General features: G+C 46.9%; 1 protein-coding gene across 1 annotated transcript in view; it reads right to left on the bottom strand.

The window, feature by feature from the left end:
* Window positions 1-277: 277 nt before the first annotated feature.
* The window catches only part of LOC308610199 (forkhead-associated domain-containing protein 1-like), an 87,919-nt gene continuing 62,114 nt past the window's right edge, over window positions 278-26,082 (bottom strand). Inside the window, exons 7-16 of the mRNA XM_081259432.1 lie at window positions 23,584-23,714; window positions 21,238-21,327; window positions 20,105-20,209; window positions 16,269-16,370; window positions 14,282-14,411; window positions 13,470-13,594; window positions 10,454-10,549; window positions 9,813-10,033; window positions 9,113-9,278; window positions 278-532 (exon numbers count right to left, since the gene is read on the bottom strand). Coding sequence (XP_081115558.1) covers window positions 416-532; window positions 9,113-9,278; window positions 9,813-10,033; window positions 10,454-10,549; window positions 13,470-13,594; window positions 14,282-14,411; window positions 16,269-16,370; window positions 20,105-20,209; window positions 21,238-21,327; window positions 23,584-23,714 — 1,283 coding nt within the window. The 3' untranslated portion in view covers window positions 278-415. The remainder of the gene's footprint in view (window positions 533-9,112; window positions 9,279-9,812; window positions 10,034-10,453; window positions 10,550-13,469; window positions 13,595-14,281; window positions 14,412-16,268; window positions 16,371-20,104; window positions 20,210-21,237; window positions 21,328-23,583; window positions 23,715-26,082) is intronic.

A 26,082-nucleotide genomic window follows, 5' to 3' on the forward strand; every position in this document is an offset into this window, starting at 1 on the left:
CAATTCAGATATAAATGCACTGTACCATGGCCCCAACAGCCCTGAGGTTACCATTCTGTCCTGTGGCCCCAGTACACGCCCTGGGTTTTCTCAACTGCGGGCTTCTCAGAGCTCCTTGGAGGTGTGACATTTGGGTTTGTCACTACCCAAACACATAATTGCATCTACCAGGCCTAGGAGTCTGAATTTCAAACTTATTCTTCATATGCTTGTGTATGTTTACATTCATAATATCTGTGAAAAGAACCCCTCTCCTCACATACTCCAAAACACAGTATTGTGCAAAATACCAGTCTAGGAAGCAACATACTAGGGTAGCAACCTTTAATGTCCTAAAAAAGCATCTTAGTAGTTTGACGCAGAAGAGTTACACTGACTCACGGAGGATCATGCGAGGCCCAGCGGGGCGACGTTTCTAGTTCCTTCCACCAGGTTTAGAAAACAGAAGGCTCTGGCTGGATTTGCTGGACATTTCTCTCTTCAGCATCTCCCTTCCTTGGTCCATCTTTGGGGTGCCTTTTCTGGCTCCAACCTACAACAAGCAAGAGCAACAAATGCCCAAACTCTATAATTGTAGGGAGATCACCAAATATTTCTCAAATGGCATTTTTTGTTACTCAAAATAAAATCTTTGTTGTAAAAAATATTTATATACACACATAGACGTGAGCAAAACGAAGGTAAAATGATCCACCATTATCACACTACCCACAGGTAACCTTATTCACATTTTGGTGTACACTCTTCCAGATACACAGATAACGTTTTCTTCTGACATTTGCATCTTTTTTTGAACCAGGAGTTTCTGATGATAGGCAATTTCATTGGGATGGACTTTCTCTCGAAAAGCTGTTACTGAACTGAATGCCTTATGTCTCTGATGTCTTAGGAGGGTAAAATGCAGCATACTCTAGGAGGTCTGTCTAACCGTTTTCTGAGCACTACTCCTGGATCCAGGCAGCCATGTGTATGACTCTGTCCCTGGTCATAGCTGATCGGGAACTTGGCACGGGCTGGGCTTTTAAGATGGTCACTCCCAGGATTTGGGTTATGGGTTCTAAGATGCTACTTGCTTCCAGGGCTGGTCCTTTGAACTGGGGGACCATGAGGTCATTCCTTCCTGTCACATGACTGGAGAGAGCAGAGATCAGGGGAGCCACACAGAGACACAGAGAGGAGATACGGCCTATGTGTGCATGTGCGCATGCTTGTGTGTGTGTAAAAGAGATGATGCCTGAGATCTGATGGCTTACCAGTTCTATTTCGAGGCCAGGCTCTCTTTCAGCTCCCAGTTTTTATGAGGCACTCACCCCTATATCCTTAAAAAAGCCCCCTCCACCCCCCTTTTTTTTTTGCGGTACGCGGGCCTCTCAGTGTTGTGGCCTCTCCCGTTGTGGAGCACAGGCTCCGGACGCGCAGGCTCAGCGGCCATGCCTCACAGGCCCAGCCGCTCCGCGGCATGTGGGATCTTCCCAGACCGGGGCATGAACCCGTGTCCCCTGCATCGGCAGGCGGACTCTCAACCACTGCGCCACCAGGGAAGCCCAAGGCCCACTCTTGGGGAAGGAGTCGCCCAAGTTACACTTGGCAAGGAACCTGGAGGAAACCTTTCTGTACTGAGGAGATCCTAGACACCAAACTTCTAAGCTCAGGCTGGAGGGCAGGGAGAATGGGAAGCTGGCTCTTTGCTCTTAGCCGAAGTACCATCTGTCCTGCTTCTGTTAAAGCCAGAGGCAGCGTGAAGTTCCAGGGGGTCTCACATCTCAGAGAAGCACAATGTTCCCACAACATCCGGGGCCCATCCCAATATCTCCTCTGCCATTTCACATCCGCAGGTGGTCCTCAGACAAAACCTAGATGTAGGGCAGTTTCTGCCTCCTCCCAGCTCAGTCATATATGTGAGTGAATAAGTAACAAACTTCCAGTCGTTTCCACTTTGCAGGGTGGCAAACGTCTCAGATCAAGTGGGGCCCTCAGGATGCTCTCTATCCTCTTAACATCCTGCTCTGGGGAGTAACCACCTTCTGGTCTTAGCACAAGGATGCTGGTTGAGAAGCTTCTATTTTCCAAATATATCCCTCACCTAGAATATCTTCGTTTCTTCCCATGATAATTTGGTTGCCTCAGCATGACTGTGGCCTTTTATCAAACTTGAATGTCTCCTATCTCATATTCAACCAAAATGTGTTTGGCTTTCTAGCTTCCTGAGAGCTCGCCTCTGCTGTCTGCAAAGTGGGAACGTGGACTGGCTTAATTCCAGTTCCAGGGCTGATTTGTCAATGGCAATGTTTCAACATGTTCAAGATTTCATAGTCTTAATCCTCAACTTTGAAGAGAATTCTAGAGGATGCTTCCTTGAAATTTAAGAGAAATGCCACTGGAAATGTATCAGGTTTATTACCTGGAGGTTTATAACCTAAAGGAGGAAAAGCTAGCACTCACCTGGGTGTCAGATCTGCACTGATTCCCAGCTCTCCTACTGAGCTGTGTGGCTCTGGACAAAGAAAGTCTCTGAGCCTCAGACACCTCATCTGTAAATTGGGTATAATAACAACACCCACCCCATAGGGTTGTTGTGAAGCTTAAAAGAGATACTGCACGTCGAGTGTTTGGCTCTGTGCCCGGCACATGCCAAATGCTCAGTACATAATAGATGTGGGATAACTGTCCACCGGGCTTCCTGCTGACGTTCTAGGGTTTTCTCTCTTCTCTCTTCTGGCTCACCTGGAAATGTGAGTTCTGCATCTTTGAGTTCTTCATCAGCTCTACAAACATTCGTCTCTTTAACACAGAAAGAATACTGACAAAATTTAGCTTATGTTCTTCTTTGCCTTTTGCATCAGAGAAAAATGGATTTTTCTCAACTTTCAGATGCTACCCATTTGGATGGAATGTTGAGCCTTCCTAGGTGAGGAGGTGAGGATAGAGGTCTGCAGAAGGGGGTGTGGCTTTGGGGTAACTCTACACTGTCCTGCTGCACCTTTTAGGGAATCTCTGTTCCAGATTCCAGCAGAGAAGGAGGTGGTCAACCAAGAAGGCTATGAAGGATACTGTATTCTTCTTGGAGGACAGATCTGCTTTAGCTGGAAGCAGAGCCTCCTAGATCAGTGGAAGAGGCTGTAGATGTCCAGTGGCTTTCCACCCAGTGGAAATGTTGAAAGCCCCAGTGGCTAACCTCCCTGGCAGGGACTACAGGGGCCTGTTGGGAAGCCAGCATCACTGAAAACCTGGAGCTTGCCGCTCCCCTGGGGTTTGATGACTATTGCTGACCCTGATCTGCTCAAGACCCTGCACCTCAGGGGCAGCTCATCAAAGGAAGAGCATCCCCTAGGCACTGGAGACACAAAAGTGAGAGGGAACTGGGGTCTCCCTTGCAGACTGACTCTCCGCAGGTGAATGTGCAGTGGTGTCAGGAAGGAGACGTTCTCCTAGAGCCCTGAGCATCCACTGGGGTCGCCAACCTGATTCCTACAGCGGCCAGGAAAGTAAAAGAAGTGGGTGAAGTGAGCTGGGGTGGTGGTGGACAGCAGCAAACACACGAGCCCAGCGCCTTTCTAAGGGGCCTGGAAGATGGAGGCTTGTGATGGTGGCTTGTGGGTCTGTGGGCCTAGGGTCGCCAGATCTTCCAAGTTTCCCAGAGAAGCTGGAAATCCAGAGTATTCCAGGAAACTGCCCTATTTTGAAATGTAACTTAAAAAAAAAATCCCATGAGACAAATGGAATATATCTGTGGGCTGCCATCTTGCGACACCTGCTTCAGAACCTCCCTGCTTGGTGTCTAGTTGGTGCTCAGTAAATGTTGGAGGGGTTGCCAGATAAAATACAGGATGCCCAGTTAAATCTGAATTTCAGAATGAAGCCAACAAATTTGTGAGTGTGAATATGCCCCGTGTAATATTTAGGACATTTATACTGAATAGCTTTTGTTGTTTATCTGAAATTAAAATTTAACTGGGCATCGTGTTTTTGGTTTGTTTGTTTTCCCCTCAATCTGGCAACCCTACCGGGTAGTCACAAAACTCAGGGAGGAAATAAGGCTGTCTTTTGGGACAGGGCATAGGTGCTTACAAGACTCTTCCATTCTCCCAGAAGGATGCTAACTCTACCCTCAGAGGACTGTCCGTGAAGGCTGATGGGCCCGTATTGAACTGACAATTGCCCTCCACGCATTTTCCGTGGAGAAGGCCTCGAGCCTGCGGCCACTCGGTATTTATCACAAACTCCGTTGACACAATCACTATCCAAATTCCCAGATATTATAGAGCAGGGGTTAGTTTTAAACCAACAGCCTTCTTTTCTCCCACCCCATCCCCCCCCTCCCTTTTTGTTTGCAGAACCGTTTATCCAAGCAAAATCCCATGAGGAACTTGGAGTATAAGATAATGGAGAGCTTCTCTGGCGGGAGAAAGGTGTGTGTGCTTTGAGAGTCACACCCTTCCATGGCACCCAAAGGCTCCAGGGAACCCCAGTTTGAACATTGCTGCAAAATTCCTTCCTGGATTAAGTTCCATCAGTGGGCAGCTGGGCACTGAGGGCAGAGCCTGGCCCCAGTGCACCTGCTTTTCCTGAACTTTACTGAACTCACTGGGATGTGATGAAGGGGGTGGGGGAGGGTCTTTTTCTTTAGCCTTCTTCTATCCGTATGCTGCATAGGCCTGGCCACATGGTTCTACTTCATCATTGTGGGCGGAAGAGCACCACCCGAAGCCCCTCCAATCCCACGCCCCTCCTACACAACATCTACCAATTGTGGGGCTTCCCTGGTGGCGCAGTGGTTGAGAGTCGACTTGCCGATGCAGGGGACACGGGTTCGTGTCCCGGTCCAGGAGGATCCCACATGCCGCCGAGCGGCTGGGCCCGTGAGCCATGGCCGCTGAGCCTGCCCGTCCGGAGCCTGTGCTCCGCAATGGGAGAGGCCACAACAGTGAGAGGCCTGCGTACCGCAAAAACAAACAAAGTAACAAACAAACAAGACACACAAGTGGCACGGAGGAAGCCAGAATCTTGAGAATACCTGGGCCCAAGGAAATCTTGGAAGATAGTGAGTTAAAGAGAATAGTGAGGATAATGACGATGGTAGGAGAGCATGTATGCTTTGTGGTCCTATGTGCTAAGGGTTTTGTATACAAGCTCCCATTGGGAAGGCTACGAGCTAGGTGCCATTTTTATTCTCATCTTAAAGAAGAGGGATCTGAGCTAATTAAGCAGAGGGAAGGTTAGGGGGTTTTCCTGGCTGAGACCACAAGGCAAAGCAGTGGTCACGCCGCTAGCCAGGACTTGATTGGCTGGAAATTTGATTGGCAGGAGAGCTGAGCGGCTTCTCCTGCCAGAAGCAGCCGGTGCCCTTCAGCCTTTCTTACACTTCAAGCCCTAAGAAAGGGCTTGCGTGCTTCCCAAGTGGCAACTTCTGTGCATTTAAAAATTTCCTCTTGAAAATCCCAGCCTTAGCCCATTCACAAAAGGTATCTGGGTCCTTTCTTGGCCGTGGCCCTAGTCGTATTCACCAAAGAGAAGAGCACGTCCCATAAGAGCTGGCGGCTTTGGGAGGACCGGGGAAGGCGTCGGCTGGCAGGAAGCTCCCTGAAAGAATTAGAGGAATCCCCACCCATCCATGAGCTGCCTATTCTTCCCCCTTAGAAACGGGGCTTGTGATGTGCCAGGCACTGCAGGCATTTTGCCATTTAACCCTCCCGCTGCCCCATGCAGTAGGCCCCTTGCTAACAGTTTTGGTTGCTTTTGTTGAGGAACCTGTGATACAGAGGTCAAGCCACTTACTCAGGGTCATTCGGGGCAGCGGTGGGGCTTGACCCCTATTTGTTTGACTCCAAATCTGGCCTCTGAACTCTGAGAGACACTGCCAGCTTCTCGAGGGATGTGGGATGTGGATTCGAGTGAGCACGGCCTGGGCCACGGTTCCCGTCCCTCTGCCACATGGACAGAGCCACAGGCCCAGTTCGCTGTGAAGGCCCAGCATCTTATACCAAGTCTCATTTTCACAGCCAGAGATATTAGTGTGGAAATAGGACTTTTGATTCTTGAAAGGTCTGCTTGGTGAAGAGATGGTCAAACATTAAAACTACAAACTCCATTTTTTTGGGGGGGGGCAATTCTGAGGCTTAAGATGTGTCATTTCATCTCAGTGCTTCAACCTTGCCACCTCTGTGAACGGGTGAAGAGTTTCAAAGTTTTATACAGGAGGCTAAAAAACTAAGGCTCCTTGTGAAAATACTAAGTGTAAAACTTAGAAAAGAGGAATTCTACTTTCTGTTAATTTCTGCTTAAAGACAACGAAGATATACTCCCTGGAAAGAACGGATGCCAAGACAGATGTATACAAGTGCCCTTTAGGATCCAGCAAAACATAAAATGTAATATTGTTTTCTTCCTGACAAACAGGGATTTCTAACAACATATTAACAACAAGCCTGAAATGCAAACCTGAGTCCTGGAGTGAAACCCCCAGGAGCAATGGTGCGAGGTATCCAAGGGGGCCACCCTGGTAAGGGAGACACAGAAGGAAGGGGTGTGGAAAAGTGAACTTGGGTGGGGGAGGGCAGCAGGTGGGGAGGAAATCCTGTTTCTGCCACTTAGTAGCCAGGGAAGGGTACCCTCTGTCAAATCAGCTTTCCCCTCTCTCTAAGGGGACGACACTTGCCAGCATCCCTTGCGGGTTGATGGGAGAGATGAAGCATGTGCGGTGTGGAGCAGGTGCCTGCCTCTTGGTAAGTCTTTCCCCCAGTTGTGAATTCCACGAATTTGAAAGCTACTAGCTGTAGCTCTTCTGGGGACCCTGACACAGGTTCAACTTGGCCATTTCAGACCCTTCTCGGCTGAGGGATGTCTAGCGCCAAACAGGCAGGCATGTCCCTTGCCATGTGTGTGAATGAGGCAGCCCAGGAATAATGCATGTGAAGCCTGATTATGTAAATCCTCAGGCTTTCAGTACATGACAATGGCCTTTTTTGGGCCCTTCGCTGTCCCATTCTGTGGTCTGGTGTCTCTGCTTTGGGGCCTAGTCTGCCAAGCCCTGGGGGCGGGGGGGGCACTTCGGGGAGGGGTGAGCTCTGCAGAGGGCACATCAAAGGGAAAGTCACAACTCTGTCACTGGCCCAGCTCTCCCTGGCATTGCTTGGTGTGAAAGGAAACTGTCCTCTGCCTGAGGCAGCCCCATGACATATGCAGACTAAGGTCTGTGATGTTTAATTCACAGCAGTGAGCACTGGAAACACTGCATCCAGGCTCCCTCAGAGCAGGACAGCCACTTTTCATTTCTGGGGCTCTAAGCCAGAGAGCCTGCTGTCTGGAAACCTATTGCCTGGAAGGTTCGCAGGATGGGGGGCAGGCTTCTGCAAGGAACTATCTGACCATCACCTCCTGGTTGAGGAGAAGGACACCCTTCTATGACCTTGGCCTCCTTAGAGCTCATGCAGGCAACAAACACACACATACAAATACACACACATGCCAACACACAGCACATACTCACATGTACACACATACACGCAAGCATGCGTGTACAAATACACAGCCCCAAGTCAGAAAGACTGGAGTACTATTCTGGCTACTCAGAAGAGCAAACCCAGATCTTTATTCTCAGAGAGCTTATTCCTCGGTGTATCCCTGGCACCTGGCAGAACAATGACAGTCAGAATCGCCGCCTTTGAAAACACTCGGGCTGTTCACTCAACTGATTGTGGTCATCATTGCAGGAAGCAGGGAAGTCAGATCATGACGCTGGACACCCTTAAACTCAGTACAGTGCTGTGTGTCAATTATGTCTCAATAAAACTGGTGGAAAAAATAGTTATCTGGATAGAAAGAACAAAATAAAATACACGAATTATCAAAAGTTAAAAAAATACAGACGAGCTAGACTATGAGTCTCAGAAAGCACTGTTCACAACAGCCAGGACATGGAAGTAGCCTAAATGTCGATGGAGGGGTGGATAAAGAAGATGTGGTACAAATATACAGTGGAATACTACTCTGCCATAAAAAAGAATGAAGTAATGCCATTTGCAGCAACATGGATGGACCTAGAGACTATCATACTATGTGAAGTAAGTCAGACAAAGACAAATATCATTTGATATCACTTATATATGGAATCTAAAAAAAATGATACAAATGTGCTTATTTACAAAACAGAAACAGACTCACAGACTTTGAAAACAAACTTATGGTTACCAAAGTGGAAATGTGTTGGGGAGGGACAAATTAGGAGTTTGGGATTAACATATGCACACTATTATACATAAAATATGTAATCAACAAGGACCTACTGTATAGCACAGGGAACTCTACTCAATATTCTGTAATAACTTATATGGGAAAAGAATCTGAAAAAGAATAGATATATGTATATGTATAACTGAATCACTTTGCTGTACACCTGAAACTAACACAACTCTGCAAATCAACTATACTCCAATATAAAATAAAAATTAAATTAAAGAAAAAGAAAGTTTAAAAAAATAGAGGCAAGCTAGACTATGAGTCTCAGAGAGGTTAATCTAACACATATATATGGAATCTAAAAAAAAAAAAAAAAACAAGGTTCTGATGAACCTAGGGGCAGCCAGGAATAAAGACACAGAGGTAGAGAATGGACTTGAGGACATGGGGAGGGGGAAGGGTAAGCTGAGACGAAGTGAGAGAGTGGCATGGACATATATACACTACGAAACATAAAATAGATAGCTAGTGGGAAGCAGCTGCATAGCACAGGGAGATCAGCTCAGTGCCTTGTGACCACCTAGATGGATGGGATAAGGAGGGTGGGAGGGAGACACAAGAGGGAGGGATCTGAGGATATACGTATGCATATAGCTGATTCACTTTGTTATACAGCAGAAATGAACACAACACTGTAAAGCAATTATACTCCAATAAAGATGGTAAAAAAATAAAAGCTGCCTGAAGTCACACAGTAAATGGCAGAACAAGAGTCTAAACCTAAGTCTGCCTAACGCTAAAGCTATTCTGCCACCTTCCTTTGCAATGAGCGAATGCATTCTGTGCTGCCTGGATCCCACTGGGACCTCAGTTGGCTGTTTCTAAAGGGAGCTGAGGGGCAGCCTCAGAGGCTCTGCTCCGAGCAGGGACCTCTCACCTTCTGCTGCCTGATCGCCCTGGTGACCCTCTTCTCCTGGTGCAGCCTCTCTTCCATGTGCGCCAGGGCCTCCTTCAGCAGCGCCTTTTCTTCGGCCTCTTTGGAGATGTCGTCCTTCAGCTTTGCCACCTGTGACTGGTACATCTGAACCGACACTTTGCTCTGCCTGAGCACACGGGAGAGACAAAGTCTCTTTTCTCCTCAGCTTTCTTACTCACCACCAATGCTCCTGACCTGGGAGATCCTCAGAACACTTCCATATATGCCTGGCTTTGCGGTTTCCTTACAAGTGGGGGGAAGGCTGAAGATGTGGGGACTAGAGGGCAGAATAAATAGCCCATTGGCTGTGGACGTGCAGCATGAAGGGGGCAACGGTTATGCTACCAGCCCCTCCCAATTTCCCAGAGAGGGTGGGGGAACGGATACCACTGAAAATAGGGTGGAATTACGAAAAGCACACACATGGTGAAACATCAGACATTTATAAAAGGTGCAACTTATTCCTTAAGAGTAGGTTACTTTAACTGCTGCTTTCTTGCCCAGAGACTTGGGTCCATAAGGCCCTGAGTCACCATCCCGCCTCCCCCCTCCACACCCAGGCCTCTGTCCTCTTGTCCTGGTCCCTACGGGTCTGCAGCTGCACCGAGGTTTAGCCTGGAGAATGGAGGCCTGGGCCTTTTGCCGGGGACACGGGCCATACTTGAGCTGTTCAATGTCCTCCTCGTATCGTCTCAAAAGCTCTTCTTTTCTCTGCAGCTGGTTCTTGAGTAGGGTGATCTTATCAAACACCAGGTACAGGTCTCTTTGTCGAAGCTGGTAGACTCTCTCCCTCTCTTTTGGGGAGAGGTGTTTCATGGACACGTGACCTGACATATCTTTGATGTTCATCAAAGTCCCGAGGGTTTTGCTCATATCCATGTACTACGAGAAAGCATTTCTCAGGTAAGAGGCCTGGCCCAAGACCGCTGGTGGCCACTTTGAGGAGGCAAACATCTAACTCTGTTTCATTCATTTTCTGCAGTTGCAGAGAAGAAACACATGCTTTGCAAATGAGTGCATTTGGGGTTTTTAGTACGACTTTCATTTTCCCCCGCATCCATTTACACTATGCCTTTTTGAGAATTGGGGTGGGGGAGGGGGAATGACAACAGACATAAACATTCATTCTTACTACCCAGTCTTCCAAGGAATTGGGCTCTGCAATTTCCAGCCCATGCTGGGATAGGAGATGGGTCTCGTGGAGCTACTGTAACAACTAAACATGTATGTGGAGTTGATGTTTAAACTATCTGCAGGGCACACAGGTTTGGACAGGAGGGGACTGATGCTGGGTATACCTACCAGGTTTTCACTGAGATCCAAAGTGTCAGCCACATCCATTTTCCCTAACTTCTCAGAGACCATGATGGACCCTGGGCTGGAAAGGCCATTTTGAGGCTGAAATTAAAAAAAAGAAGAAAAACTCTCTTGGCATTCCATTATGATTTTCTACATCCAGAATAATAACCCAAAGAATAATGGAAGAACTGGAAAGTTACTAAAGAATAATTTGAGAGAGTTAATTTTTTTAACATCTTTATTGGAGTATAATTGCATTACAATGGTGTGTTAGTTTCTGCTGTATCAAAAAGTGAATCAGCTATACGTATCCATATATCACCATATCCCCTGCCTCTTGCATCTCCCTCCCACCCTCCCTATCCCACCCCTCTAGGTAGACACACAGCAACGACCTGCTCTCCCTGTGCGATGCAGCTGCTTCCCACTAGCTATCTATTTTACCTTTGGTAGCGTGTGTGTGTATATATGTCCACGCCAAGAGAGTTGGTTTTAAATTCACTCTGACTCTGTGAACTGCTTTCTTTATGACTGTGCTCCTACCCCTTCAGAGCACAACTGCCTTTGAAATGATGCATCACTTGTGCCGTTCTTTGGCCACCGTCTCGTCTGTCTTCCCTTTAGGCCAGTGGTTCTCAACCGGGGGTGACTCTGTCCACCCTACCCCCTCCAGGACATTTAGCAATGCCTGGACACATTTGTGGTTGTCATAATTGCTGCTGGCGTCTAGTGGGTAGAGGACAAGGATGCTGCTAAACACCCCACGATGCATAGGGCAGTCTCCCAAACAAAGAGTTACCTGGCTCAAAAAATCAGTACCGCTGATGTTGAGAAGACAAGCTCCAGAAAAATGGAGACCATGTGGCTTTTGCTCACTATCTCCCTCCTTGTGCCCAGCATGGCACCTGTCACCGAGTGGTGCATAGTGGTCATGTTTGTTGAATGAACGAATGAAGGTTAAGTGGAAAATGGCCTCCCTCCTTTTTACTAAAGGAATCTCATTTCTGTGCAGCAGAAACCATACCCTCACAAAATTCGGCCCAACCTTCTCCTAGCTCTGGAACCTGGTGGGTGGGCATCCCTTCAGAACCTTTCCAGAGACAATGCAGATAGTGTTTGCAGCTGCATCTCCCTAAGACCCCAACCAGCCAGCTGGCTGCTGGAAGCCCAACTGACTGCATGGAAAGGCCACCAGACTGAATAGGGGACCTGATCTGAACGACTACAAATAACCATAACAAGCCTCCTTAAAAAATAAATTGGCTTTTAATGCTTGCCATGAGCCTCTCTTAGCCCTAGCATTTGTTGGCACTACCCTGAAACCCTCTGAGATTAAAAACAAAACAACTACAAAAATATAAATGCCCCCAAAGTGACTGTGATAGATAAGAGTGGACATATTTGTCTATGTACCTATGGAGATGAGAATAAAAGAGGGTATCTGAAGATGACAATAAACCGGGCAGATCTGCTGCAAAAAGAACCTGAGATGCTGTTCAGTGTCTTCAGCTACCCTGAGCTGCATCCTCTGTACCTCTCCAGACGCCCCCTCTTTTCCTGAGGGGAGGGTCACTAAGGAAGAGCCTGGGCTACAGGATCCAAGCACACAGTCCCCACCCGGTCTCTGCAGGCTAGCAGACACACCACCAGGGACACACCCCTGGTGTGTCTTCAATCATTATTCTGTGACCTTGGGTGAGGTACTTGACCTCCTGAAGCCTTACTTTTTCTTATCTGTTAAATGGGGACAATAATAGTAACTATGACACAATGCTGCTACGATGGTTAAATGACATAAGGCATGGAGCCGGCTGAGCTCAACGCCTGGCACACAGTAAGCAGTTCACAGATGTCAGCTATTCTTCCTCCTGCTCTTTCCTTTAATTACTGCCAACCTTGGAGGATTGAGAATTGGGAGGTTTCCTGCTCTGTGGTGTCAGTGGTGGGATGAGGGCTTGTTGCCAAGGGGAAGGTCAATCTTGGAAGCAGGACCATCAGGACATGAGATCCAGCTGAGCTCCCCACCTGGAGACAGTCCCTCTACTCCCAACCTCAGAGAAGGAAGATTCGATTTTACCAGGAAGACCAACACGTTTCTGAAGACTCACATCTCTAGACGTGTGAGCAAATGTCTAGAAAAATTGTAGGAGAAAATGCTGGTACAGAGAGGATGGCTTTATTATGTTTTCCAAAAGCTGGTTTAGACTAGCTGCTGCAGCAAGCCACGTTGACCTGAGCTGTCCATTGTCATGTGTCAGTCAAACACCTGATCAAACATCCATTTAGGATACACGGCACCTTCAACCTAACAATCAAATTACTTCTGAAAATCCTGGAAAACACAAACTATGCTCCCTAAGAAAGGAAGGTTTTCTTGGATAATACTCTTTAAATACTGTTTGACAATAATAACTATCATCTATTAAAGTGCTCGCTATGAGCTAGGCACTGGGATAATCACTTTACATGATGATCTCCTTTAATTTTTCCATCATCATTTTACAGCTGGGAAATGAAGTCCCAGAAAGGTTAGGAGCCTGCCCAAGGTCACAGAGCTTGCAGAGCTGGGATTAGGACACAGGTCTCTGATTCTAGAACTTGTGTCTTCTTAATCATCATGGCTCCCTTCTGCTGCCCTTTATGTGTTCATGTTTTTCAGTTTATAGCAAAAAGCAAATGTTAGGCAAGCTCATGACATAATGTTGTACATTAGCTTGTTGGATATTTTCTGCAGAATATAACATGTGATGTGAAAAGGAGGGCCCAGAGATTGACCTGGCCAGCATCAGTGCAATGCTATATCATGCTGTACATGATGGGAAGCCGCCTTTCTATTCAAACATTGGATCACTATTACGGCCAGGCACCGACCAGTCCATACAGGTGCCAGCCCATCAGGGAGGACCTGGCCTCGAACCAATGATGTATACAGTGGTGCCAGGGCACACGGCTCGTGTCTGTCCTCATGCCCACCCTCCCCACGTGTCAGTCAATGCAGAGACAAAGTTTCTTTGGTTACCGTTCCGATCTCTACTCTTGAAAAAGTTGGCAAGTCAGGTTTTACATCCAATATTTTCCGAACATTTTTTTCCATCCCGAGGGTCTTTAAGTCTAGAAATGATCCATCCATGTGGTCCTTGTGATCTATAAAAGAAAAAGTTTACACTCAAAAGAAAGGCTCAGGAAGAAGCTACTGCATGTAAAAGTCACAGCTGCTATTTACTGGACACTTACCACAGGCCAGTACTAATTAGCTCACCATCCTCCCTTGGCAGGTGAGGCATCGAGGCCCAGAGAGGTGAAATGACTTGTCCAAGGCCACACAGCTCATATGAGGCTGCAGCCTCCCAGGGCGGGGGCACTGAGGGGGAACCTTCGGCCACAGGTGTGAGGATGGACTTGAACCCAGGCTTCTGTGTCCTAGCCCAGGGCTCCACCCAGCAGCAAGCTTGGCTTCTTGAAAGCCCTATGCCCTCTAAACAGGGTATTTATCCTGGGAAGTTCCCCAAGGTTGGTCCTTGCACAGCATCCGTCTATGAAAAAGTTTTCACTGGGCCACAGTGAAATAAGAAAAAGAGGGACAAGGTTCTGAGTTTTTCATGAAATCCTGTTTATTTAATATCAAGGCCTGCTCTTGACTCTGAGCTCATGCCTACCCATCTATTTTTTTTTCCTGCCCATCTTTTTTTATAACTCTGTTTTTTTAGTTATGAAATGATGGGGATAGAAGATGGTGGTCCTGGCAAATTGGTTAGTCCCTAAAGTGAACCCTCAAGTCTGGGGTCCACGGTTCTCAGCACAGAGTGGGTGACTAGGCAGGAGGAAACTTACTTGACAAGCAGGCCTTCTCAAGTTCTTTAATTCGTGCACGAAGCTCAGATAAAGCCTCTTTCTGACACTGAATGACTTCCTCATGTCGGGACGCTTTGCACTTGGCCCCTAGATCACTGAAGGACTGCTCCTGTGGCCAGAATGGTGAGGACAGCAGCTTTATCAGTGATCACAACCTCCCTCTCTTGTATTTGAAGAAACATGAACAAATCATGGATTAGCAGAAACCCTGTCACTTACTTAGTACCTTGGAAAATATCATTACAGGGCTTCAGCAGAGAAGGAATTAAAACATTTCATTTCGAATACAAAGTCACATCTAGGAAGATTTCCAACTTTCCTACCGACTTAGCATCACTATACATAAGAGATCCCCCCTGTGTTCCCTCCCCACGTTTTCTTTCTCTTGTTCTTCTAATGCTCTTCTAAGCTGGGGTTTCCACTTGTTGTCATTCTGGTCTCATCTCTGAACAATCACATCAATTTGCTCCTGGAGGGGCTTTTTTTTTTTTGCCGGCACCATGCGGCATGCGGGATATTAGTTCCCTGACCAGGGATCGAAACCGCGCCCCCTGCAGCGGAAGCACAGAGTCTTAACAACTGGACCGTCAGGGAAGTCCCTGGAGCCGCCTTTTTTTTTTTTTTTTTTTTTTTTGCGTTACTCGGGCCTCTCACTCTTGTGGCCTCTCCCGTTGCGGAGCACAGGCTCCGGACACGCAGGCTCAGTGGCCATGGCTCACAGGCCCAGCCGCTCCGCAGCATGTGGGATCCTCCCGGACCGAGGCATGAACCGGTGTCCCCTGCATCGGCAGGCGGACTCTCAACCACTGCGCCACCAGGGAAGCCCCAGGTGATTCTTATCGGCCAACTTGGGGAAAACCTTCTTCTAAGACCTTGTGGCTGAAAATGTAGTCTGCAGAGCTGTGCTATCGGTACCAGCTGGGAGCTGTTCAGAAATGCAGAATCCCAGGCTCCCCCCACCCAAGACCTGCTGAGTCAGAATCTGCATTTCAACAACATCCCCATATGATCCGTGGACACCTTTGAGTTGAGAGGTGCCACTGTTAACTATCCTCTAATTGGCTGGTTTCTGGAAAAGTAAGTAGCCGTTTTGGCCATGTGTTTCCCCTGATATGCATGAAGAGAAAGCAAAAGACTGAAATACTATTGGTTGGTCTTGCACACACTTAGACACAAACCCGGAGCCGCAGTAACGACTGGGATTTGTATCAATAAAATCAGCTGCGGTATATAAACAAAGTATCATTTCTAGACATTTCAATAACCTTGCCTCTTCAAGTTGATCTTCAAGTTGATCTCTGAGTTTTAGGATTCAAGCTTCATGTTAATTCCTCCTACATCATTCACCCTCTTTAATTAATTTAGCTCCCAACAAGGAGTTGCTGAGATTCCTCCATCTAAGTACGCGCCCTCTGTTTCTCATAGGAAAGCCCATTTCATCAGTTTCCAGTAGTAAAGAGAAGGACGGGGACCACCTTACCGATTTCTCTTCCATTAGCCGCTTGACTCTGGCTTTCAGCTTCTCCTCTTGCTGTAGCCTTTCCTCGGTCAGCTTCTCCTTCTCTGCCAGATGCTGCCGAGTTTCCTGAGAACTGTTGATCTTCATCTGAAATGAGGGGAAGGGGAACTGCAGCTGATGGGGGACAGGACTAACGCAGGAGTCATTTCCACTACCTTTGGGGGCGGGACAAAGGTTCACGAAACTTTCTTCAAAACACAGAAAAACGATGCTTAGCATAGTAACTAAGTAAGCTAAGTAGTAGAGCATCGTGGTTAAGAGCTCAGACTCTAGATCTAGATAGAATCTCAGCTCTAGTTCTTTCTAGACACTTCTTCGTATAGAAAATAAGCGGGTGAACTAAGGCAGGCCGTCTTCCTCCTCATTCATCCCTGCCGGCCACTTGGGTGTGGGATTCCGTGGAGAGCACAGGCCCGTGAAGGGGCTCTGCAGCACGCCTACCTGACCTACTGCCCTTTTCAAATTGGCTTTAATGAGGTTTGCTCTGTTCCTCATTTCTTGCAGTTGAAGCAATTTCCTTCTGGAATCCTCCCGAAGCTTCTCTTCAACCTGAAACGATGATGAAACCGAGGGCTTGCTGCTAATGTGATCATCATGCCCTCTGGGGAAACTCTTCTTGGGGGGTGCTATTGGCAGTGGGGGAGTCCCTGAGGGGTAGTGACAGCTGCAGACCAGCAGCAGGGGTCACAGGCATGCACAGGGTGGAGGCAAACTCACAGGGAGTTGCCCCCTAAGGGAAAGGGATGAGCTCTGCACCTGGGGCTCAACTATGTTCTACCGCACACTCCCATCCCAGCTCGGTCCCTAACAAGCCGTAAGACACTCGGAAAGTTATTTCACTGCTCCGTGACTCAGTGCCCTCATCTGTCAAATGGGGATGATGATACTAGTATCACTGCATAGAGTTATTGTGAGGATTCAATGTTTGGCATAGTGCTTAAGGGCTCTGTGAGTGTGTTAAGTACTGTTGTAACCTATGAAAGGTGGACGGGAATGTCCGCCGTACAGTCTCTTTCTAATAACTCGTGATGGGTACTTGGAAATGTTATGATTGGGTTTATTATCATAACTGTTTGTCATTACCACTTTGAGCACACTCACTGGTGGTAACCTCTATGGAGGCTTGCTAAAGCAATGTCTATTAAGAATTGCAGCCTGCAAACGAAGGCATTTAAAGTGGAGAAGCTTGCCTACTTTTCCCCCCTTGCTTGGGTAACAGTCAACGCACGGTAGGCTTGGGAGTGCTCCACGCTTCCCTTGGCTGGCCAGTGTAGGCCTCGCAGCTGCTCAATTCTTGGATGCACCTGCTGAGCCCTGGGCCCTGGCACTAACAGGAAATGAGGCAAACTCTCGTAAATAAATGGAAAGTTTTTGTGCTGAAACAAATTCACAGGCTGTTTTTTTAGGGATCTGAAGAGGGGGATCACAGGGATCTAATAAAAGACCCAGAAAAGCCCTTAAGAGCTTTCTTCTGAGTAGTGTGGTCCAGTGGAAGAGCCTCTACCCAGCTCCGTTACCTTGGAAAAGTCATCTAAGCTCTCTGGGCCTTAGTTTTCTCCCAGGTCTAAACATGCTCGGACTTCTATGTCAGCAGCCTTTTTCATGTGCTGCAAAAGCCAAGTCCAGCCTTGGACTCTGCCCCTGTCTGTGTTCTGCATGAACAGCCCCCGTTCCCAGCCCCAAGCCTCAGAGTCACCTTCAGCGGCCGCCCTGCTCCCTCTCTCACACTCGGTCGTCTCACGCCTGTCCTCCAGTCCCTCTCACATGCAAGCTGGACTGTGACAACTGGCCTCCTTGCCTCAAGTTTAGTTTCTTCCAGTGCAATCTTAACGGTACTGTGAGAGTTACCCAGCTGTAAGGCAGCTCTGTCCAACAGAACTTTCTGCAATGGTACACGTACTCTGAGCGAGGCTGTGTTGTCTAATACGGCAGCCACCAGCCACATCTGGGGATCAAGAACTCGAAATGGGGCTGGTGTGACGGAGGAACTGAATAAATAATTTTATTTAATTTTCATTAATTTCAGTGTAAACAGTAGCATGTGGCTGTTTGCTACGCCAGCGTCACTGAAGTCAGACGAACCTGGAGTCAGACAAAACCGACTGTGCCATTGGGCTAGTTACTTTACTAGTAACTAGTAGCCTTGACTTTCTCATCTGTAAAATGGAGAGGATGATTTCTAGATCACAGTGCTGTTGTGAAGATGAAGAGATGAAATGTTCAAGGGAACACCTAGTAAGTGAGAAATTGTAACTATCATTGTCACCCTGATTACTGTCCACAAATGTCATTGCATCAGTCACTTGTTCAGAAGCCATAGTAGCTCCCCACTGCCTGTGTGGTACAGAGCCCAAGCTCCTGAACTAAGTCAAAACACCAAGCCAGGGTTTCAAGAAGCAGCTACGAACTCTGAACGAGGTAAATAAAACTGAATCCACACCTAGATAAACCATAATAAAACTGCTGGAAATCAAGGGAAAAGACAATCTTAAAAGCAACCGGAGAAAAAGACAGATTATGCAAAGGTACAACAGTTAGGCTTACAGATGACTTCTAAATAGAAATAATAGGAGCCACAAGACAATAGTGACATATCTAATGTGCTGAAAGAAAAGAATTGCCATTGTAGAATTCAATACGCAGTCAAATGTGTTTTAAGAGTGAAGGTTAAATATACATCTCCAGGCAGACACACAGGCAATGTGAGAATTTGTCATCAGCAGAGCCACAATGAGGGAAAACATTAAAGGGTATTCTTCAGACACAAGAAAAATGAACCCAGGTGGGTGATCAGAGATGCAGAAAAGACAAGCAACAGTAAGGGTAATGTGTGGATATGATACTGACTATAGAAAAACACTAATAATGTCTTGTGGGGTTTTAAGTATGAAGAGGAGTTTAGAAAATGACAGCAATGGCTTATAAATCTGGAGGGGGTAAGTGAAGTTAAGGTGTTTGAAACTCATTGCACTGTCAAGGAGAAGGGCATAATTATCAACTACTATTGCCTCTTGCTAAGTTAAGAATGCAGGGCTTCCCTGGTGGCGCAGTGGTTGAGAGTCCGCCTGCCGATGCAGGGGACATGGGTTCGTGTTCCGGTCCGGGAGGATCCCACATTCCGCGGAGCAGCTTGGCCCGTGAGCCATGGCCGCTGAGCCTGTGCGTCCAGAGCCTGTGCTCCACAACAGGAAAGGCCACAACAGTGAGAGGCCCGCGTACCGCAAAAAAAAAAAAAAAAAAAAAAAAGAATGCATATTGTAGTCTTCAGGATGACTACAAAGAGAATAGTAGAAGAGTGAAAAACTTAATTAATGTGTGATTTTGGTGAGTCAAGGATGAATGCTATTGTCTTACTATTACTAAAAGAATAGTAAAAAAGTGAAATATTTCCAAGCTAATAGAGGGCGAAAGTGGAATAAGAGAAAACCATCCACTCAGAAGGAGGCAAGAAAGGAGAGAAAGGAACATAGCACAGATGGTACAACTGGTATTGAGCAAGAAGGTAGATTTAAACCCCAGTACATGAGTAATTACATAATATAAATGGACTAAAAGTCAAAGATTGTCAAACTGGATTTTGTAAAAATGATACGCTATTTGAAGGCATATGTCTAAACCTTAAGACAAAAATTGACAGAGAACATATGAAAAAGATATGGTATGAAAACTCTAACCAACAGAAAGCCAGTGATGAAGCTAAATGACAAAGGAGACGTGAAGGGAGAAACACTACTAGAGATGAAAAGGGACATTTCATGATGATCTAAAGTTTTGCTCTACAGGAAGTATTAGGATTCTAAATTCATATGCACCTAGTAACACAGCCTCAAAATATATAAAGCAAACATCGTTCATATTAAAAGAAGAAACACACAAATTACAAACATGTTGAGAATTTTAAATACATTCTCAATGATGGAACAAAAAGACAAAAAAAATCAATATGAGAATTTAAGTTGGAACAACATCATTGGCAAACTTGATTTAATGGATCAATTCTTTCTTAGATAATTTCACAATTAATATCTGAAGGCAGTCTAGGGTTGTGGTTACACACAGGAGCTTTGGAGTCAGGCAGACCTGGATTCAAGTTCTGCCACAACTACTTTATGCAAGTGAACTTGGATAACTTCCTTCACCTCTGTGAGCCTCAGTTTTCCCGACTGTAAAGTGGGGTGAATACCAGTATAGACCGCATGGGGTCATTGTGAGGATGAACAGAGATGATGCAGGTGGAGTGCTTGTCCCAGAGTGGTTCCCAGGCCGACCTGTCCCTGCCATACCTTGCTCTTTTCCTGCAGCGTCATAGAGATCAGGCTCTGCTCGGTACTGCTCCTTTTCAGCTCCACCCTGAGCTTCCTCATTTCTTTTTCCATGTCATGGATTTGCTGAAAGAGTTCCAACAAACAGGGAAGTCAACTTCAGAACTCATTTCATCCGGTTCATTAAGGCAGAAACCTAGTCTGGGATTCGCTTCATTCCTTCCCTTGGGGGACAATTCCACATCTTTGAGGCAAAGTAGACTTTCTTTCAACGGATGCAATGAAAGGGCTGGGTGAGGGAAAATTTGAGTTTCTTTTGAAGATCAGCATGGATCCTGGATTAAACAGTATAAGATACCTATCCACTCTTTAGAGTCTCTTTCCTTGGGGCACATTTTTGAGTTCAATCTAAATAAGGGCTGTTTGGAAGACACAATGGGCACAGTTTGGAAGAAAAGAACAATGACATTTTTCTTTTATCTCATTTGAGGCAGAGAAGTGTGCTCCTGACAGAGAGAAGAACACACGTCTCCTCCCCCCGTCCCAGGCACCGTCCTTCCCAACGGATGGAAAACGTATGCCTGGTGATGTGCACGAGGGTTCGGGCCAGTACAGGGGGTGAACATTTACATTTAGTGGTCATCTTTTCATTTTATAAATTTTTATGTTCACCTTCCATACAAGGCCAGTGATACATTTGCTTTTTATTTTGGTTTTATGAATTGTTGTAAAATTGAATGTATTTAAGCAAAAATACTTCAAGAAGAGTTGTGTTAATAACAGTGCTCAGGGCTGTGATAAAACTTGTGACAGTGGATCATGAAAGTCTGGGCATCACAAGTCCAGGGGTAGGGACCACGGTGAATTTCTAGCAGCATATGGTGGCCACCTCCCATCCCTGTCCCCAGGGGAAACCTGATGAGGGGCCTTGAGCCAACTGCCCAGAAAATCTGGGGAGAGTGTGTTTTCCATGGTCTTTTCACCCATCTCTTTGAGGCTAGCAAATCAAAGAATTAGGAGACTACATTAACAGACAAACACCCAGAAAGCCCCAGAGCTTGTGCTAGCTAATGGGCCAAGAAACCCCTCCAAAACCCTCAAGGCCACAATCTAGGCTTTCAGTGGACACCTAGGGGTCAGGAGGTTCAACGCACGGTTTTGCAGAGTTTTAGCTCTTTCTCTTGGGCTTCCCACTTCTCCTTCTGGGCATCTTCCTTCTGTAAATCTTCTTTCAGCACTGAGCACTGTGGAGAAAAAGGACAAGGCCACGGGGGCTTGGCTGGGGGTCCCAAGTACCTGTGTTCACGCCCAGGTGTGTTTCCTGCTGTATAACCCAATCACACCTCTGAATTCTGAGAGGCGAGACCATTTGTGTGATGGGAGCATGGGATCCTGCAGTCATTCCCAGTTCACCCCTCTCATGAGTTCTGAGGAATAGAGCGTCTAAATTCCTCTTCAAGAGCCAGCAAACTTCACTTCAGGGGAAATCCAGCTTTGTAGAGTCTGGGTACTTAGGGTGCAGGAATTGGGATGTTTTCACACTGTGACCGGTGAGGGTGCAGGGGGCCGAGCCAGAGAGCTGGGGTCCATCTTAGGGCTTTTGTGCAGGTTGAGTCTCAAAGACACAACTGCCCCGACTGGTGTGGAGGGGTAAACGGAGCTGTCTTGCCCGAGGGTGGCTTGGCAACAGGCATTAAGTGCATAAGGATGGATGTGCCTTCTTTTGACCCAGCAATTCCCACTTTAGGAATGTACCTTAAGGACAATGACTGGAGAAATAAGTAAATCTGTAGTTTCAAGGATGCTCTTCACAGAATTTTCAGTAACCGTGGAATAAAAAAAAAAATGAGGAAACATCCCAAGTGTTGTTTAGAACAGCAGACCACTTTATAACACTGGGTACATCCAGGAGAAAGTATGTAGCATTTAAGACGAATGATAAGAGCGCTGATTTATTAGCACGGGAAAATAGTAAGTATTTAAAAAATTTAAAAAGGTGCATAGAATAAATTCACTATAAAATGATTGATTGATTGATTTCTAGGCAATATATAGAAATAAGACTGGAAGAACATACATGAAAATATTAACACTGATTTCTCAAGGTAGCATTTCCTCTCCTCTCTTTTTATTTTTTCTTCTCAATGTCATCTACTTATTTTTCTAAAATTAACACACATGATGTATGTCATTAAAAAAAAAAGGCATCTCAAATGTTCACAAGAGCAGTACCCTTGGTGGTGACGAGCCCTTGTGCTACTGGCCAGCACAGTCTAGAGGAGAAGGGACCTCATTCCGAGGTCAACAAGGAAGGGGAAACGGGGACATAAATCATCCAAATGCACTTCAGGAGGTAGAAGAGCCAAGCAGTTGCTGTCTTTGCAGATTCCTTCTACTTAGCACCACCTCTGCATCCCCTTCCCGTCCCCAACACACACACACACACACACACACACACACACACACACACACCACATTAAACAGCTATAGCACATGCCTGGGAAGACGCTCTGCTTGGGAGAAACGAATGCAGAGGGCTTGGCCAGGCAGCCGACCCAGGGCAGAGGCAGAAGAGCACAACTAAAACCAGCCTCCCACTTCTCAGAAAACGATTTTGTCATCCCCATTTCACAAATGGGGAAATGGAGGCCAAATAATTTACAATGAAAGAAAGCTCTGGGATTGGACCCTGGTCTGTCTGATCCCAAAGCTCGTGCAGTGCCTTTCACCAGCTCCAAACTGGGTATGGTACTATGTACTAGGTATTACTTATTTTGCCTTTTCCTTGGAACCTCAAGATCTGTTCTCACCCCACCCCCATGCAGACCTAGCTATCGGGTAGCCTCTGGGAATCTCTGAGTTGCCACCTGAGATGAAAGCTTCGAGGTTTTACCTTGACTCACAGAAACAGACACATCATACAAATACTGAGAAATCTTATCCTCTAGAATCAGGATTCTAAAGTTAGCATTGAAGGCAAGATTTGCAAATAGTCAGTTACATGGAAAAAGCTCTTTGCTTGACTACCACGTTCATCTTCCCTAGAGACATTCTACACACTAAAGTCTAAGGAAGAAATGAGAGTCTGCGTGTTTGCATCTGGATCTTCAGACATTCTGCTTTGAAGACAATTATGAGAACCAGTGGTGCTGGGACCATGATGCAGCCGTTTGGTCATCCTTGCTCACAGAGAGATCGTAGTCTGTTTAATGTTAAACCTTGTACTGGCAGTATATGCTCATAGGTGTGTTTGTTGCTGGGATTAAACAAACTCATTTATAATAGGGGTTAGAAAATGTCTGCTTGATTTGAAAATCTATTATGCTTATTCTGAGACACATACATGCTGTCCTTTGAAAGGCTTCAGAGAAGTTGGCCACCTGCCCAGCAGCTACCCTCCCTGTGTCCTTGGGCACTGGCCTCATCTCACCACCGTGTGTCATGTGACTCCACTGTGTCTGCTTTTCGCAGCTACAATTTGCTGATGACCCGACACTCACTCTGGAGCTGAGGGCTTCGAGCTGGTGATCCTTTTCTTTGTTCTCACTTTTCAGTTGATTCACCTCCTGTTGTAGTTGTTGAACTTGACCATCCTTTACTAACACGTCTCTTTGCAAAGATGACACCATCTCTGTAAAAGAACCAAACCAAACCAAAACAAAAGACTCATGGAGGTCAAAGAGGCAGGAAGGATTATTGGCAACACCATGGCTGTCAGCCAATGTTTGGAAAAGACCTTCCTAGTCCTGGCCACCACCGCTGCCTGCCTACAATTGGGGAGGCTTTTTCCAAGGGTCTCAGAGCAGGAATGGGAATGAGAGCGAAGTCCACGGAACAGGGTTTGAGGCTTCAGTGAGAATGAGGGGCAGTCAGCACCAGCGAGAGGAGAAGCCTTTGGGGGCCCCTTGTGGGCACAGGCCAGGCAAAGCTGGGAGGAGAGGCCACACCATGGGCCTGGGGAACAAAGGCCCAGCACAGGAAAGGTCCAGGAATTCTTCTCCAGAGGCCAGGAGACGGCCGTGTGGCAGAGGGCACTGCTGGACACTATTGATGGGGTGGTTGGTTTCACAGTCCTCTGAGTTTGGACCCATCTCTACCACTTATTAGCTTGGTGGTCTTGGACAAGTTATTTCACCTCCCACTGTCTGTCCCACACAGAGTTATTGTAAGGGTCGAATGATGCGGTATGTCCCAAGAACACAAAGTGGCTAAATTATGTTTGTTACAGGGCGCCTATTATTTTTCTCGGCAGCCAGCTTCCAAAATGGCCCCAGTGATCCCTACCACCTAGAATTCATGCCCTGTGTAGCCCCTCCCACCCTGAATAGGGCTGCCATGGGTAACCAATATGATACTGTGGAAATGACGGACTGTTTCCTCCCAGGCTGTGTCATAAAAGACACTGTGGGCTCCTCTTTGCTCTCTCTCGAATCACTCACTCCAGGGGAATCCAACTGCTGTGTCGTGAGGACACTCAAGCAGCCCTAGAGAGAAGCATGTGGGCTGAGGGACTAAGGCCTCCAGCCAATAGCCACATGAGCAGCCATTCGGAAGGGGGATCCTCCGGCTCCCCCCGAGGCTTTAGATGACATGACTGATGCCCCAGCCGACATCTTGACTGCAACTCGTGAGAACTAAGTCACCCCCCGCTCAAATTCCTGAACTACAGATACTGGGTGAGATAATAAATATTGGTTGGGGTTTTATCCATTACATTTTGGGGTAACTTGTTATGCAGCAATAGATAACTACTCCATTACTGTAGTATCATTTTTTTAACATCTTTATTGAAGTATAATTGCTTTACAATGATGTGTTAGTTTCTGCTTTATAACCAAGTGCATCAGTTATGCATATACATATCTCCCCATATCTCTTCCCTCTTGCATTGTAGTATCATTTTGAATAAAAGTGGGAAGAAGGGTGCATAACTGCAGTGGTATTGGGTTATCTCCTACGGTTCTTTTCTTGAAAGAACATCAGGCCCAGTTTTAGTGGTAGGTATCAATCAAGAATGTCTATGAAATAAAGCACAAAATGCTCCAGAATTTCAGTTTAAAAATGAGCTTTGCCTCCAGGACACAGTTCAGTTACTTGGAAATTCCTCTGGGGCTTGCCACACTTTGAGTGGGTCCAGCCCATCTCAAGCGTTATCACAACCCAGGTCTGTCCGACTCCCTGATCGGAGAAGGTGGGATCTGAGACAGGCTCGATGCTTGGATGAGGTTTCACTGGCTGACATATGGGAGGAAGGTGAGGACCAGCGAGTTCATCCTTCCATTCCTGGTGCCCAGAACAGCACCTAGCCTGTGGGAGGTGCTCAGAAAATATCTGAGGACATCCCAAGTGAGGGAGGAGCATAAGTAGAGACCTGGGGGCAGCAGGGGGTGGGTGTGGGTGTCATTAAGTTGCAGAGTGAGGCAGAAGAAAAGCACAGATTCATACAGAGATGGGGATTCACGTGCGACTCAATGCTATGCCTGGCTTCTACAGCTGTGGGCATGTTTCCTGTTACGCGCCGGCTGCTTTCAGAGTGATGTGCCCCTCCGAGGCTCACTGCCTCCGCCCTGTCACCTGCTTCTCTCCCTCCCCTCCTCTGTGAGCGGTCCCATCCTCTTCAGGTCTCTAGACATGTCAGTTTCTGCTTAAAAACCTCCACTGGATTCCCAACACCCTTGGAATAAAAACCCAGACCCCCGACCCTGCCCAGCCCCACAATCCCCTGTTCACTCCACGCAGACTCGCTTGCCCTTGGATTGTCCTTGCCCACGTGAAACAGGTCCTCTCTAAAAGAAGGACATAGCCGTGGAGGATACAACATAAACTGGTTAGAATCGGCTAGGTCCAAGGGGGCGTAAGATTCGACTTCCTGGGGAACTGGAGCCTCATTACAGGCTTATTGTAATACATTAGCAAAATGACACACGCACCAGCACCAGGACTGTTCCGAGGCTGACCATAAAGGTCAAAAAGTGGGTGGTGGGGCTTCCCTGGTGGCG

The sequence above is a fragment of the Mesoplodon bidens genome (assembly GCF_964165515.1).
Source record: "Mesoplodon bidens genome assembly, contig: HAP1_SCAFFOLD_116, whole genome shotgun sequence".
In the NCBI taxonomy this organism is placed as follows: Eukaryota; Metazoa; Chordata; class Mammalia; order Artiodactyla; family Ziphiidae; genus Mesoplodon; species Mesoplodon bidens.